This window comes from Panthera onca, chromosome C2 (assembly GCF_046562875.1).
Source record: "Panthera onca isolate mPanOnc1 chromosome C2, mPanOnc1 haplotype 2, whole genome shotgun sequence".
NCBI lineage: Eukaryota > Metazoa > Chordata > Mammalia > Carnivora > Felidae > Panthera > Panthera onca.
In genome coordinates this window covers 26,223,278-26,237,594 of record NC_138347.1, presented here as the reverse complement: position 1 = coordinate 26,237,594, position 14,317 = coordinate 26,223,278, and the positions used below count along the sequence as shown (strand labels likewise).

At 38.9% G+C, this 14,317-nt stretch overlaps 1 protein-coding gene across 2 annotated transcripts in view; it reads left to right on the top strand.

The window, feature by feature from the left end:
- CXADR (CXADR cell adhesion molecule) overlaps positions 1-14,317 on the top strand; it is a 56,817-nt gene that overhangs the window by 19,029 nt on the left and 23,471 nt on the right. For both annotated transcript variants that reach the window (XM_078452865.1, XM_060640303.3), the window contains exons 2-3: positions 4,656-4,822; positions 9,255-9,459. In XM_078452865.1, the coding sequence (XP_078308991.1) occupies positions 4,656-4,822; positions 9,255-9,459 (372 nt within the window). The remainder of the gene's footprint in view (positions 1-4,655; positions 4,823-9,254; positions 9,460-14,317) is intronic.

Genomic DNA, 14,317 nt, shown 5'->3' with positions numbered 1-14,317 from the left:
GATTCAAATGATTTGAAGTCTGGAGGTTAAAAAAAAAAGCAAGCAGAAAACCAGGAGATGTTATTTTAGTCACTGCCAAAAATGGGTTGTGATTCAGTTTGTTTACTTATATAATCCAGTGCTGAGCACTTATTCACTGGATTCAGCGAATACTTGTGGTTGATAATGTTCTTCTGTGCATTTAATCACACTGAATATAAGTTTGAATAACATCATAAGATTTGTTATTTGATTTAGTTTTCAGACCATGTTTGAACCTGCAAGTAGTTTGTAAGTTAAATTATCGCTCAATTTGCTGCATAAATAGAATTGGGCAGCACATATTAGGAAAGAATCCCCGGAGACACGGCATGAGACCAAGTGTCTGCCTTTTGTCTTGTATTAATTTGTGACTGTTGCATACTTCATCACTTGAAAAACTATGCCTCTGTGCAAAGAGGACCCTTCAATGTTGCTAGGAAACCCAATAACTGTTTTGTACAATCTTGAGATTTTAATTCATTTCTAGTACAACACATTGAAGAGCAGTTGAATGCTTTAAGGATTTTTTTGGAAAAAGAAATACTGACAGCCATTTAAAGAGCTGTTTAAAAAAGTTTTTTAGCAGCATACACATTAAGAGAATGTCAGTGTAAAGCAGAAATGGGCAATCACCCTTCTTAAAATCTCAGTTTTGAAACAATAACTGCTGTTAAGAGTTTGGTATATATCTTTCCAGATCATTTTAATACATATGTAACTGTTTCCTGAGGTAGTCTTTTAAGATAAAAATAATTTTTATGTGTCAGACAAGAGAGAATGAAAGATACTGTCATGAAAAACTAAGTTGCATTTTATTCTAATGACTGTGCAATAGAAGTACAGAGAGTATGGTTAGGAGGACTTGAACATCATACACATTTAGATGTTTGAGGTCATTGAACTTTGTTACTTTTTTTTTTAAGTTTACTTTTGAGAGAGAGCTTGAGTGAGTGTGGGAGGGACAGAGAGAGAGGGAGAGAGTAACTTTTTTTTTTTTATTTTTATAAAATAAAAACTCTAAAAGCACTGAATAACCTGAAAGTTTAATAACTAATAGCAAAACTTCACTCTCTTATATATTGTTCCTTCCATATTTTTAGGCCATGTCTTTATTCATTTTGGAATGGAATTTTCATTCTGGAGTACACTTAGCTTGTTCTTATCTTAATACATAAAGTATTAATATCCAGACAAATTAAGTGCAGGTAACAAATTATAGTAGCTATGGAAAGAAGATCTTCAAGTAATGGGAACAACTTATGGGGGATTTAGTACTCTTTTTCAACCTTTATAAAATTGATCAAATTTATAATCCGTTCTTTTTCTACTAGCGTGCAAGGAACTACAACAGAAGATGGGGGTATCCACAATTTCTTTTAACTGTTTTGGAGCCTAATGATTTAAATTAGGACATGAGTTTTTAGAATTCACTTAATACAACATATTATGGGAAGAAGATAAGCTCATCAACATCTAGAGCATATGACAAAAACCGTGGAGGCTATCTAAATCAACTTTGCAAGAAAGCTTATAAAGGAAAAAAACCCTTGCATAGTATGTGCTAAAGTGCCAAATGGATAATCCAGAGAGCAGAAAGTAAAGTACTGTGAATATGTGTATAAAGACAGAAAGAAAAATCAGTGTAGGTTGAAGGTAGGAGAATGAATGTCTTAGTGAATGAGGTAGGAATGGAACTGAGTTTATTAGAAAAGGTAGACTGTGTATATTCAGAGGACTGAATATTAATTCAAGAGAAGCACTTGAGATTATACATGTAAAAATCAAATAATTTTAAATAGAATGTGGGCACGAAATGGAGATTGAAATAGTAATGGGTCTTTTTTTAGGATATTGAATAAAATAGTCCATTTGGGTTGAATCAGTGAGTTGGATGGTATATCATCAGTCTTTGCTGTGTAACAAACCAACCCAAACTCTAAAGGCTTAAAACAGAAACTGTGTGCGAGTTCACTATCCTGGGCGTCGTCATTTTAGGCTGTGCTGAGATAGGGAGTTCTAGGCTCACTCATAGGGCTGCAGACAACTGGTCTAGGTTGGGGCTGGGTTTTCTGGGTGTCTGCATGTTGAGTGGTTGCAGCTGTTGGTTGAAACCTCAGTTCTCTCCTGTGTGGTTTGGTCACTTAGTGGCAGGGGTCTGAGGGCAAGAGTGGGAGCAACAGGATCTTTTGAGACTTTGCCTTGGAACTCACACAGCAGCACTCTTTTGGTCAGAGTTAGGCCAGCCTCTGATTTAAGGGAGGGTAGAGTACATGTCCAGTTTTAATATGCTTTTTGAGGAGTGCACTTAAATGTGATTAAAAGCTTAGGATGATGCTCGAATATAAATGGCTTGTGTGTTATCTTGCTTTTCTTTCATTCTCAATCTATTAGCTTTAACTTTATTAGCATTTTATTATAAGTGACAGTAGATATGCATTAACCTTCTTTGAGGGATAATGGAAAGCATTTTGGGATGGCTAAAAATTTAATTCTATATTTTGGCTTGGTCTGTTGGAATTTATTATTTGAAAAACAACATCAAAATCATCATTATGGAGAATTAGGACTCACATTTACTTACTTTTTTTTTTTTTTTTTTTTTTTAAAGTAGGCTCCATCCCAGCATGGAGCCCAGTGCTGGGCTTGAACTCATGACCCTGAGATCAAGACCTGAGCTGAGATCAAGAGTTGGATGCTTAACTGACTGAACTACCCAGCCACCCCTATTCTTAATTTTGCTCTAAAATATTCATATGTTGGTCACAGCAGGGGAAAGAAAGGAGAGAGAGGCAGGTCTCATGTACTATAATCTTAGTGCTTAGGACCTCTTCCACATCATCACTGAGCCCTGAAAGTCAGTGTTGGGTTATGGAGAGGACCAAATGTTATGACCATTTGAAACTCTGGTTCTGTATAGGTTGATACTTGAAGTTTATATGCAAGAAAATGTTGGGTCATCAAAAGGAAAACAGATGTGACAAACTAGTGCTGTGCAAACTTTTATAGTGTAAGTAGTTTAAAAAAATAAGTTCTGTGTGATAGTTTACTTACATATTAAATTTGCATTTCATATCATATTGTTGCCTTTTTCAGACTTTGATCTTCTAAGACCTACCTAGTGAACAAACCTATTTTTATATGTGAGTTGATATGAACAAAATTGCTTTCCTCTTGACAAACAAAATGTGAATTTATTAAACTCAGTGTTTTTTTCTCTGATATTTATCAAGAAACTACCATTTTGCTTGTAGTTTACTTTTAACCTTTTTTTTTTTTTTTTGGCATGTAAGTGGTACGAGTTTTGCAGCAAAGAGGAGACTTTTTGTTCAGTTCTTACAAAGATACGGTGGGTTTAGGGGGTGCCTGGGTGGCTCAGTCGGTTAAGTGTCTGTCTTCAGCTCAGGTCATGATCTCAAGTTTCCTGAGTTCGAGCTCTGCATCAGGCTCCCACAGAACCTGCTTCAGATCCTCTGTCCCCATCTCTCTCTGCCTCTCCCCTGCTTCTGCACCTCTCTCTCTCAAAAATAAATAAACATTAAAAAAAAAAAAAAGATTCAGTGGGTTTAAGCCATTTCTTTTTAACAAACTCAGAAGAGTTTTGGAATTTTTGTTTGGGGTTTAGGACATCTTATTTTGGTTTTTACATACTTTTCAAATATTGCCATTAATGGTTATTAATTCTCTGTGACCTAAGTGGAAGTTTCATAGAATACAAATTCCAGAATAAGTTATGGAATTTTAAGATGTCTTTTTAACAATAATAAGTAAGACAGACATTTTTCAGAAGAGAAATAGGAAGAGAGAAACAGTAAGAAAAGTCTTCCAGATAATATTAAGGCCAAATATTTGGTAAATTAAAAAATACATGAATTTTTTTTAAGTTTATTTATTTTGAGAGACAGAGAGTGGGGGAAGGGCAGAGAGAGAGAGGGAGAGAATCCCAGGCAGACTGTCAGTACAGAGCCCAACATGGGTCTTGATCTCACAAACTGTGAGATCATGACCTGAGCTGAAACCAAGAGTCGGATGCTTAACCAACTGAGCCAAATAAATAAATAAATAAATGTTTATTTATTTTGTGTAAGCTCTATGCCCATTGTGGGGCTTGAACTCATAACCAGAGATTAAGAGCGCACGTTCTACTGACTGAGCCAGCCAGGCACCCCTAATTTAATAAAAATTTAGAATTGAAGAAGCCTTGGTGGAAAACATGTCTGAGTTCATCAGCATGTGCCCCAGCAGCAAGAGTTCCCAGTGTGTCTGTGGCACTGTGACAAGTTTGAATTAATGTAGCCTGAGCTGGTATGATATCATTGACCTTTTAGAGACTGTAGTTAAGTTTACTTTTAAAACATCTACTTGGATATAGAATACCCTCTACCAGTAGAAACTTGTATTGCACATAATGTTGGGAGATTCACAGTGCCCTTAAAGGAAATTGTATCAAACGAGATGTTATTAATATTGGCATTCCATTTCTACAAGGCACAAGCTAAAAACTGGGGACCACTGTGTTTGGACCTCCTCACTCTGGTCCCAAATCACAGCCTGTTCTCTTGAACAGCTGGGGTGTGCTGAGCATGCTACCAGCCTAACAGCAGATGCTTAGTCCATGTGCATGTTTCTTTCTCCAGATTTCACCAGAAGTTTAAGTATCACTACTCCTGATCAGATGATTGAAAAGGCCAAAGGGGAAACTGCTTATTTGCCCTGCAAATTTACCCTTAGTCCAGAAGACCAGGGACCACTGGACATCGAGTGGCTGTTATCACCAGCTGATAATCAGAAGGTGGATCAAGTGGTAAGTTTGCTAAGTGCTTGCTCACCCACCAGAAGTCTAGAACTTGTCTTAAGTGTCCATCACTATGCCGATCACATGGATGGGGGTGGGGATAGGGGGAGCTATGAGGAAAGCCCAGACTTCTCTCTCTTGTGGTATGGGGGAGGAAAGCATCACTCTGGCGGAAAGTGAGGACATGTGTAATGGAGTGAAATGGATAACAAGTGGCCTAAGCTTTATTAGAGAAAGCTTTAAGGAAGAAGAGGAACTTAGGAATGTTCTGAAATCTGGAGTTCGACGTGTGAGCCACAGCATGGTGGGAGGAGGAGCGTATGGAGCAGGCATGATGCATGGCAGGAATATGCATAATGTGCCAGGGGACCACGAGGAAACTAGACTTTGTGAAGAATTAGATGGAATTCAGTTTTTTTGTTTTTATTCTTTTTAGAATTCAGTGTTGTTATTTTGGTTTTAATGTTTGTTTTTTTGAGAGAGAGAGAGAGAGACAGAGCACAAGCAGGGGAGGGGCAGAGAGAGGGAGGCACAGAATATGAAGCAGGCTCCAGGCTCTGAGCTATCAGCACAGAGCCCGACATGCGGATTGAACTCACAGACTGTGAGATCATGACCTGAGCCAAAGGCAGACCCTCAACTGACTGAGCCGCCAGGCGCCCCTGGAATTCAGTTTTTAACACAAGGATTCTCTTACCTGTGTAAGGGTCACCGTGTGTAACAATGTAATGTAGGTACATACTATGACAGAGTCTATTTTCTGTATTCTTCAAGTTAAATATCCTGTGTAATGAATTTCTTAGAAAGCAAAGCCTTCATACCAGAACAATTTATAAAATATCTAATTTTACATTAAAAATATTAAATAGCAAAATATTGTTATAGAAGTTTTTCTTTAAAAAAATTTTTTTTAAAGTTTATTTTTGAGAGGGAGAAAGAGGAGACAAAGCGCAAGCGGGGGAGGGGCAGAGAGAGAGGGAGACACAGAATCTGAAGCAGGCACCAGGCTCTGAGCTGTGAGCACAGAGCTGGACGTGGGGCTCCAACTCATGGACTGCAAGATCATAACCTGAGCCGAAGTCGGATACTTAATTAACTGAGCCACCCAGCCTCCCCTATAGAAGTTTTTTCTGATTATAAAGTATTAAGAGCCTAATGTAGAAAACCTAGAAATCCAGAAGTGGCACAAAGGAGGGAAATTGCCCAATAATCTAATTTCCAAATACATATATCACACTTTGCCTTTTAATGGTACCAAAATATTTCACCTAACTTAGAAGGTTGCCTATTAGCTTTGTCTGACACATTTAATTTTATTTATTCTCTTAATTTTGTTTAAAGATTTTATTATTTTTTAAAAGTAATCTCTACCCCCAGCATGGGATTTAAACTCACAACCCCAAGATCAAGAGTTGTACACTCTACTGGGCAAGCCAGCCAGGCTCCCACTGACACATTTAATTTTTAAGAACAACATTTTATTAGACCAGGGAGAGAAAAATAAATGTAAATATTTAGAGGAATATAGTAACATACATTTGGAAGAGAAAATTTATTTTTATTTATGGTCCATCTAAAAGAAGGGGTTATTAAGCCATTTAACGACTGTATCAGTGCAGTTAAATACTTTACTTTGTTTGTTTACTGCACTGTATCAGTGCAGTTAAATACTTACTGTTTTTGGCAGTTTCACTCAGGTTTCCCATGATGTATTTCTGAAGGAAAAAAATGAACATCTTTCCCAGGTTGTGAATGACTAGGGCCACCCCCTCCAAGCACATACTTCTGCCCTGATTCTGCTACTGCAACTTCCTTCTATCTCCCTAAGCAAAATAGAGCCTAACTCATTTTGTCTGCTCAGCCCAGAAATCCTGCACCTCCCTGTCTTGCTCTGCTGTCCCCTGTCTCTCCTTCCATGTCAGTGCCAGCACCCCGAACACAGGCTTCTTTCTACCTGAGGTTCTGCGTACTCCTCACACCCTAGCCAGTGCAGAGGCCATCTCCCCTTAGAGCCCATGACCGCTCCCCCAGTTCACATGAATGAATGGAAAGCACGGGTCTTCAGTGCTTCTGGCTTAGGACTCAGGTGTGAAGCTGTGTGACAAGGTACATCTAGAGACCAGGAAGCACAGTATTTTGTGAAAGGAGGACCCAAAGTCTTCTGTGCTGAGTGGGAGGCACAGCTTTGTCACCTACAGACTTTTGAGACAAGTATGAGACTAGAGACTGGGTTTAAGTGTCCATTTCTGGGTTTAGAAACCTAGCCTCTAACCTAAAACACTGTAAAATCAAACCAAAAGATAAGTAAAAGGGACAGGAAAAGATTGATGCAAAAGAGGATGCTGATAGAGAATTTCAGTTACATTATATGTTAGCTGAGCCATTATTCACTTCAGTTAAATTAGTAGTCACTATGGTGGGGGACTGGACTGGAGAAGTTACCATCCTTGTTTCCTGTATGATTTTAGTCTGCAAACAGTTACCATGTCCTGTGCACTTACTGTGTGCTGGGCAGTGTTGTATATACTTCAATTACATATACTTATTTTTTTTTTTTTTTTTTTTTTTTTTTAATTTTTAAAGTTTATTTATTTATTTTTTTTTTTTTTTAATTTTTTTTTTCAACGGTTTTTATTTATTTTTGGGACAGAGAGAGACAGAGCATGAACGGGGGAGGGGCAGAGAGAGAGGGAGACACAGAATCGGAATCAGGCTCCAGGCTCTGAGCCATCAGCCCAGAGCCCGACGCGGGGCTCGAACTCACGGACCGCGAGATCGTGACCTGGCTGAAGTCGGACGCTTAACCGACTGCGCCACCCAGGCGCCCCTACATATACTTATTTAAGCCTTAAAACAACACCCTAAATGAGAATCATTATACATGTGAAGAAGAGGAAATGGATGTCCAGAAATTTGAAGGAACATGCCCAGGGGCACACAGCTAGCAATAGAGCTGTTGGGGTTTGAACTCAGGTCTCTCTCACTTCCCTCTTGCGCTTTATTCTCCTTTGCACTATCCTGTACTGCCTCCCACATTTCATAAGCCTCTGTCCTCATGTGTGAAATAGGAACAAATACACATACCTCTCAGGATTGTGATAAGAATTCAGTGAAATACTATATGCATAAGAATTTTGTAAGCTTAAAATGACACAAAGAAGTTAATAAAGTCAGTACCAAGTCAAATGGATCTGATTTGCATCTTAGCCGTGTGACTTTGCAAAAATTGATCTCTAAGAGCCACTGCTTTCCTCAGCTTCCAGGTTAAATGTGGACAGTGACACCACCCTGGCAGAGTTGTGAAGAGGAATCAAAATTGCCTGGCAAATGTTAGTTTTTCATTTCATAACCACCATTTGTAATATTGTTTTCATGGGAAAATACTAAGAGAGTTTACAAAATAACTAAGGGTGAGGACACCTTGTCAGATGCTCCTTAAAGCCCTATTAAGGTGCGTTTGTAACAAAATATGAGGGATTGAGTGGAGTAGATTGAATAAGGGAGTCAGTAGTTAAATGCAGAGGAAGATAGGACAGCCTCATGAGTTCACAGTGTTGCTATTGACAGGTCAGTGTGAAAAGTAGATGCAGCAAGGACAGTGATGGTTTGTGTTTATACAGTAAGTCAGCTGTGGACCTTTCAGTTGTTGCTTTTACTTACTTAACAGACTGATACTGAGTGCTTCCTAGATGCAGACATTTAATATATAAGTTAAAACATCTAGTGGGTAAGGAGTGGGCTTAGCATGGCTGTTGCACAGGGGAGGTGATAATACAGAAAAGAATCCAAATCCCTGCCATTAAGAAATTCCTACAGATGACACTATTTCTGATTATACTGCCCATAGTTAACATCTCAGATAAAAGTTACCTGCTGGATATAGACTGTAGTCATGTTCTCTGATTATTATTTGAGTTTGATGCCAAACTGTGTGACCATATTCAAGGATCAGTTGCTTTCTGTTTTCTTTTCTTTTTTAAGGTTTTTAAAAATTTTTTAACGTAAATTTATTTTTGAGAGACAGAGTGTGAGCTGGAGAGATATGGAGAGAGAGGGAGACACTGAATTCGAATCAGGTTCCAGGCTCTGAGCTGTCAGCACAGAGCCCAATGTGGGGCTCGAACTCACAGACAGTGAGATCATGACCTGAGTCAAAGTTGGACTTTTAACTGTTCTAAGTGATCTCTACACCCACCATGGGGCTCGAACTTCCAACCCAGAGATCAAAAGTCACATGCTCCACTGACTGAGCCAGCCAGGCACCCCATGATCTGTTTTTTAAATCTGTGATTTGAATAATTGTAGGTTTCCTGATAATACTGTGTTTTTATTTTTATTTTTTTGGATCTACAGAAAGTACCATGGCATATCCAGAACTCCTATAATGAGACAGAGGGTTGGTTTGCTTGTTTATTTTTCCTCCTGTCTTATTTTCTTTCAGATTATTTTATATTCTGGAGACAAAATTTATGATGACTACTATCAAGATCTGAAAGGACGAGTGCATTTTACAAGTAATGATCTCAAATCTGGCGATGCATCAATAAATGTAACAAATTTACAGTTGTCAGATATTGGCACATATCAGTGCAAAGTGAAAAAAGCTCCTGGTGTTGGAAATAAGAAGATTCAGCTGACAGTTCTTGGTAAGTTATTTGTTTTAATGGTACTTGTTAAGAGGGTAGTACAACATGGTTCTGTAGGAGCATTTGAAGGAATTCGAATGTCCTCAGATAACACAGAACATAAAGCTAACATACTTTTTTGGATTAAAATAAATAAGAGTGACTAGCTTCTTTGTGAAATTCATAAAAGAGTTTAAAGGTAAATGAAGGAGTTTTGTGATACGAAAAAAGAACCCTAAGCCAGGCATTAGGAGATGAGGGATTTTTTTTTTTTTTTTTTTTTTGGTATTCTCAGATTTGCCTTGAGACTGAAATGGAATCTCTTCATTTCCTGGGCCTCAGCCTACCTTTTAGAAACAAAAAATTATTTAATTATCCTTAAATCTCTATCCTTTTCCATTCAGTTCAGAAGTGTTTGTTATGGACACTTTAAGCTTTTTTCAAACTACATAACTCAATAAGTGAGATTTCTACGATGAATGGTTGGAATATTTAGAACAGAGAAGTGAAATATAGTAGAAGGTTGGGATAAGGTCCTTACACATCAGATAATCACTTAACCTCCCTGAGGATCACTGGTTTTCATCCTTAAAGTAAAGGGATTAGATAGGTGATCACTAGGATGTCTTGTTGTCTTCATGACAGTTAAGGAGATAAGTAAACTTTCAGAGACTGCAATGTTTATTCTTCTCCAGATTCTGTGGTTGTGCACAAATACCCCTAATTCTTCCAGTCGAGAAACTGAAAGGTTATTGTTCGTAAATACACTTCTAAAATACTGCAGTAGACTTTACACGAAAGTATAACAGCTACTACATAGAAAACCACAACTGTCTAGCTCTGTTTTATGACAGGAAATTCCCTTTCTTTGTGACCTAAGGTCTCCTGGTTCGGGTTACATTTGGAGACCCACGTTGTGTAGGAATTTTGGATTGCTAGAACTGCCTAGCACACCCCTAGAAATAATTGATCAAGCCAGTTCTCTCCCACATCCTCATTCCTTTTGTTTTAGGGAACTGATCAATATGGGGAGGATGGAAAATTGATGTATTGGATTCCAGACTCATTTAGAACATCCCTCTTTTCTAAAGAATGAATATCAGAGCAAGTAGAGACTAGGAACAAGAATGTGGGTTTTTGTGCACTCCAGTGGCAAATTCAGGGGTGTTTTGGTTGGTATGGCAGTCTTCCACTTGAGTAGCACACCAAGGCCCTGGTAAAAGGCACTTCATCCTAAATGGCACTAGTTCAAAATGTTTCCTATGGTAATGTTGGAAATTCTAGCTTTCTGTGTCTACATTTAGTAAACATGGAGTTACCTTTCTTTTTCATAAATGTGAAAGCGGGTAAAAGTTTAATAATTTGTCTGAACTTTTATCCCAGATGCAGGTATATTTAGGATTATAACTCTGATTGTGTATCTTCTTTTAACAATGCTCTCCAGAAAGCATTGTGTTAAGACATATATGGAATTTTAACTGGTCCGTGATGTACCAGTCAGACTGTACTTGTTATTGGAATTATTTATTGTGGACCCTGAGGTGGGCAGGTACACTGGGAAGAATTTGTTGGCACACATTTCCAGAAGCAGTGTGAATAAGCACAGTGTGTGTGAGTGTGTGTATGTTCCCATCAGACCAAGTTCTGGATTGAATTTGCAGTTTCTGACTAAGGAATCATTACAGCAAAAGGCAGCTCATGTCCTAGAAGGAACCTGGGTCAGTAATAATGGCTGGCACATGATGTGGCTAAGCACATTGGTGACAGCAGCCATGACTGCCATGCAGGAACCTCACAAGCCAGCATCTCACACCTCAAGATGGGTAAGTGAGAAGCATTGACACAGTAACTCTCTTTGTTAGCTCTGGAGGGGATCACCTTGGCCAGGCAAGCTGTGAATCCAAACCAGAGAGGGAGAGACGGGTTAAGTGGAAGAGAAGAGGAGAAAGGGAAGTGATTGCTGAAGGGCAATGGGGATGACTGTGATTTGAGAGGCTGTGTCAGAGCTGGAGGAGAATTTCTTGTAACTTTCTCTTCCATCTTTTCAGATGAGTCATGGCTGCTGCTGGGAGAAACTATCAGAATTTTGAAAGTGGGGGGTGGGGGGTGGTGATGCCTGGCTGACTCAGTCAGAAGAGCATGTGGCTCTTGGTCCTTGGGCTCATGAGTTCGAGCCCCATGATGGGTGTAGAGATTAAATAAATAAACTTTAAAAAAAAAAAAAGTGAGAGTTGGATGGAAGCTTATCTGTTAGCTTTTCCTGAAAAATCTGTTTGTATAGTCTGGAAGAAAGATAAAACAAAGAGGCCTCTAGGGACCAGATTGAGTGTTAATCCAGTGGAGCTCAGTTCACTTGAAGGCTTGACTATATAATACCTTGATTTTCTTGTGGGAATCTGGAGGTGATGCCATCATGGTGTTCACAGAATAACGAGAGTTTATCTCTTGAGCCCTATGTGCTGTGTGGACATGGACAGGGATGACTGTTAGTTGCCTAGGTGTGAGGGGTGATGTGTTACTATAGCTTGCCCCATTGTCAGAGCCTGCCCAGCTCTTTCAGATATGCCAAAATTCCTGTGGATGTAGCTCAGTAACAAAGAGAAGTGATGGAGGGTTAGTATGGTGGTCAGATATCACTACCACCTTCTGATAGGACCTCTGATAGGGCATATTAATTGAGACCCTTTGGTATAAACAGACTGGGTTGTCTTCAAGAGTAGAGTAAGAGTCATTCCCTGTATGTGTATAGTGCACCAGCACGTGGGGTAGCTCACTGGCCTTGAGGGGCCTGAGGGATTTGCAATCCATTGGTAAAGAGTGCGGCATTTGTTTTCCATTTTTTACTTTGAAATGATTTTAGTTTTATAGAAAAGTTTCTCCAATAGAAAATGGATTAAATTAAAAAAAACCTGTAATTAAAAAGATATATATATATACACATACATACATACATACATACATACATATATGTATGTATGTGTATGTATCTTGGGACCATTTTTGAGACTATGCAAATATCTTGTTTCTCCTCAGATTTTTGCCCATTGATTTCTATGTGTGACTTCACCTGGACTTGGTATTTTTGTTGTTGTTACATAAATTAATCCATTTGTTATAGGCTAGCGGTGTTTCAAATGGTGAAACTGATGTACTGGTCTTTTATCTTTCTTTTCTATAGTGTTTATTTTTGAGAGAGCAAGTGAGCAGGGGAGGTGCAGAGAGGGAGGGAAAGAGAATCCCAAGCAGGCTTCATGCTGTCAGTGGAGAGCCTGACATGGGGCTTGAACTCATGAACCATGAGATTATGACCTAAGCCAAAATCAAGACTCGGACACTCAACTGACTGAGCCACTCAGGCACCCCTGGTCTCCTAGTCTTTGAAGTCCTTTAGTCTTGTGATGGCAAACTTTACTGTGATGGCAGAAGTGGTGTTGTAGGTCCAGTAATCACTGGCTACCATTTCCATGTGGGAGCCACAGTACCTGGTCCTCACAGCTCTTCCTTTCATCTTGATTTTGCCACAGAAGGAGCAAGTGTGCTTAGCGTGCTGCTTATTTCTCATATTTACCAATAGTTCCGACCTTCTTGTGTTTAGCCATGTTACTGCAAACTAGATCTAAGCCCAGGAAGCCTGGTATTTTGAACCAAGCAAAAATAGCTTTCCTGGATGAATGATGTGATGATAAATTATACCCTGTCCCATATAGGAATTTTGAGTGTTCTTCCTATAGACTGATGTAGGCCACTAGCATGGAGGGGTGATGATGCAGGACATATGGAGTACAGCACTAGTAGACCTTGAGACACTGCCCGAGTGCAAGGTGATAGACATGTACCTTTACTTGAGAAGGACTGTTGGCTATGCTAATAATCGTGGAGGCAAATGTTCTGGGGACAGTGGCCAGGTGTCCTGGAACTCCAGGCCAAAGAAACATTAGAAGACAAGACTTTTCTGTGTTCCTTTGTGGTTTCTTTATCTTTCTTTCAGGATAGCCAAGTGCCATGGATTAAGAGTTTTCTTCCCTGTGGTATGATGGTTGGGGTTAGCATGTAAAAGATCTGGCACTTTTCTCTTCCCAACGGAAAGCAGGCGGACCACTCCAGAGTGACACCCAGAAGCCAGTGTTGGTGAAGTCTTATTCTGATAGAGAGTATGGATCTCAAGCTCTGTGGCAGCCACTTTAAGTAACTGCCCGTTATTGGATATGTTGGTTTATGGGAAAGAGATATTTTCAGGAGAAAAGATGAAGATTAGGGTTAGAATACTTGGTACCAATAGATACTTGATGTAGAAAGGATTGCTTTCATATCTCACTTACTGCTAGTTTATGTAATAAAAGGTTTATTTGGTAGTTTGAAGAAAGGGAGAATAAAGCTCATTTCAGTGAAGATTCACAGGATGAAATGATTTGCATTAGACTGAATTAAAAGTCTAATTGATGTAGTCCCCAGAGTGACTGATCAATCTGAAAAAGAAACAAATTTTCTTAGGAAAATCATCAGTGCATTTAAATAAATGCATGTGTCGATCCTCATTAAAAAGTACAGTCAGTAAGAGATGGCGTGGAGAAATAAAATCAAATTTAAGGATTATCAAGAAATATGTGAAGTGAGATCATGATTGACAACCTTAAAGATGCCCCCCAACAATTCTGTTGGCCAACTTTGGAAAACCATTTGCCCATTTTTTATTGAGTTAAACATGCATTTACCATGTATGACCCAGAAATTACCAAGAAAAAAGAAAACATGTATCGATATTTATGTACTATTCAAGCAGCATTTGTAATAGCACAAAACTGTAAAATCCATTTACATTTTGATAGTAGTGAAAGAATAAATGCCCATTCAGGACTGAAAGAATAAAAATGAGCTCAGC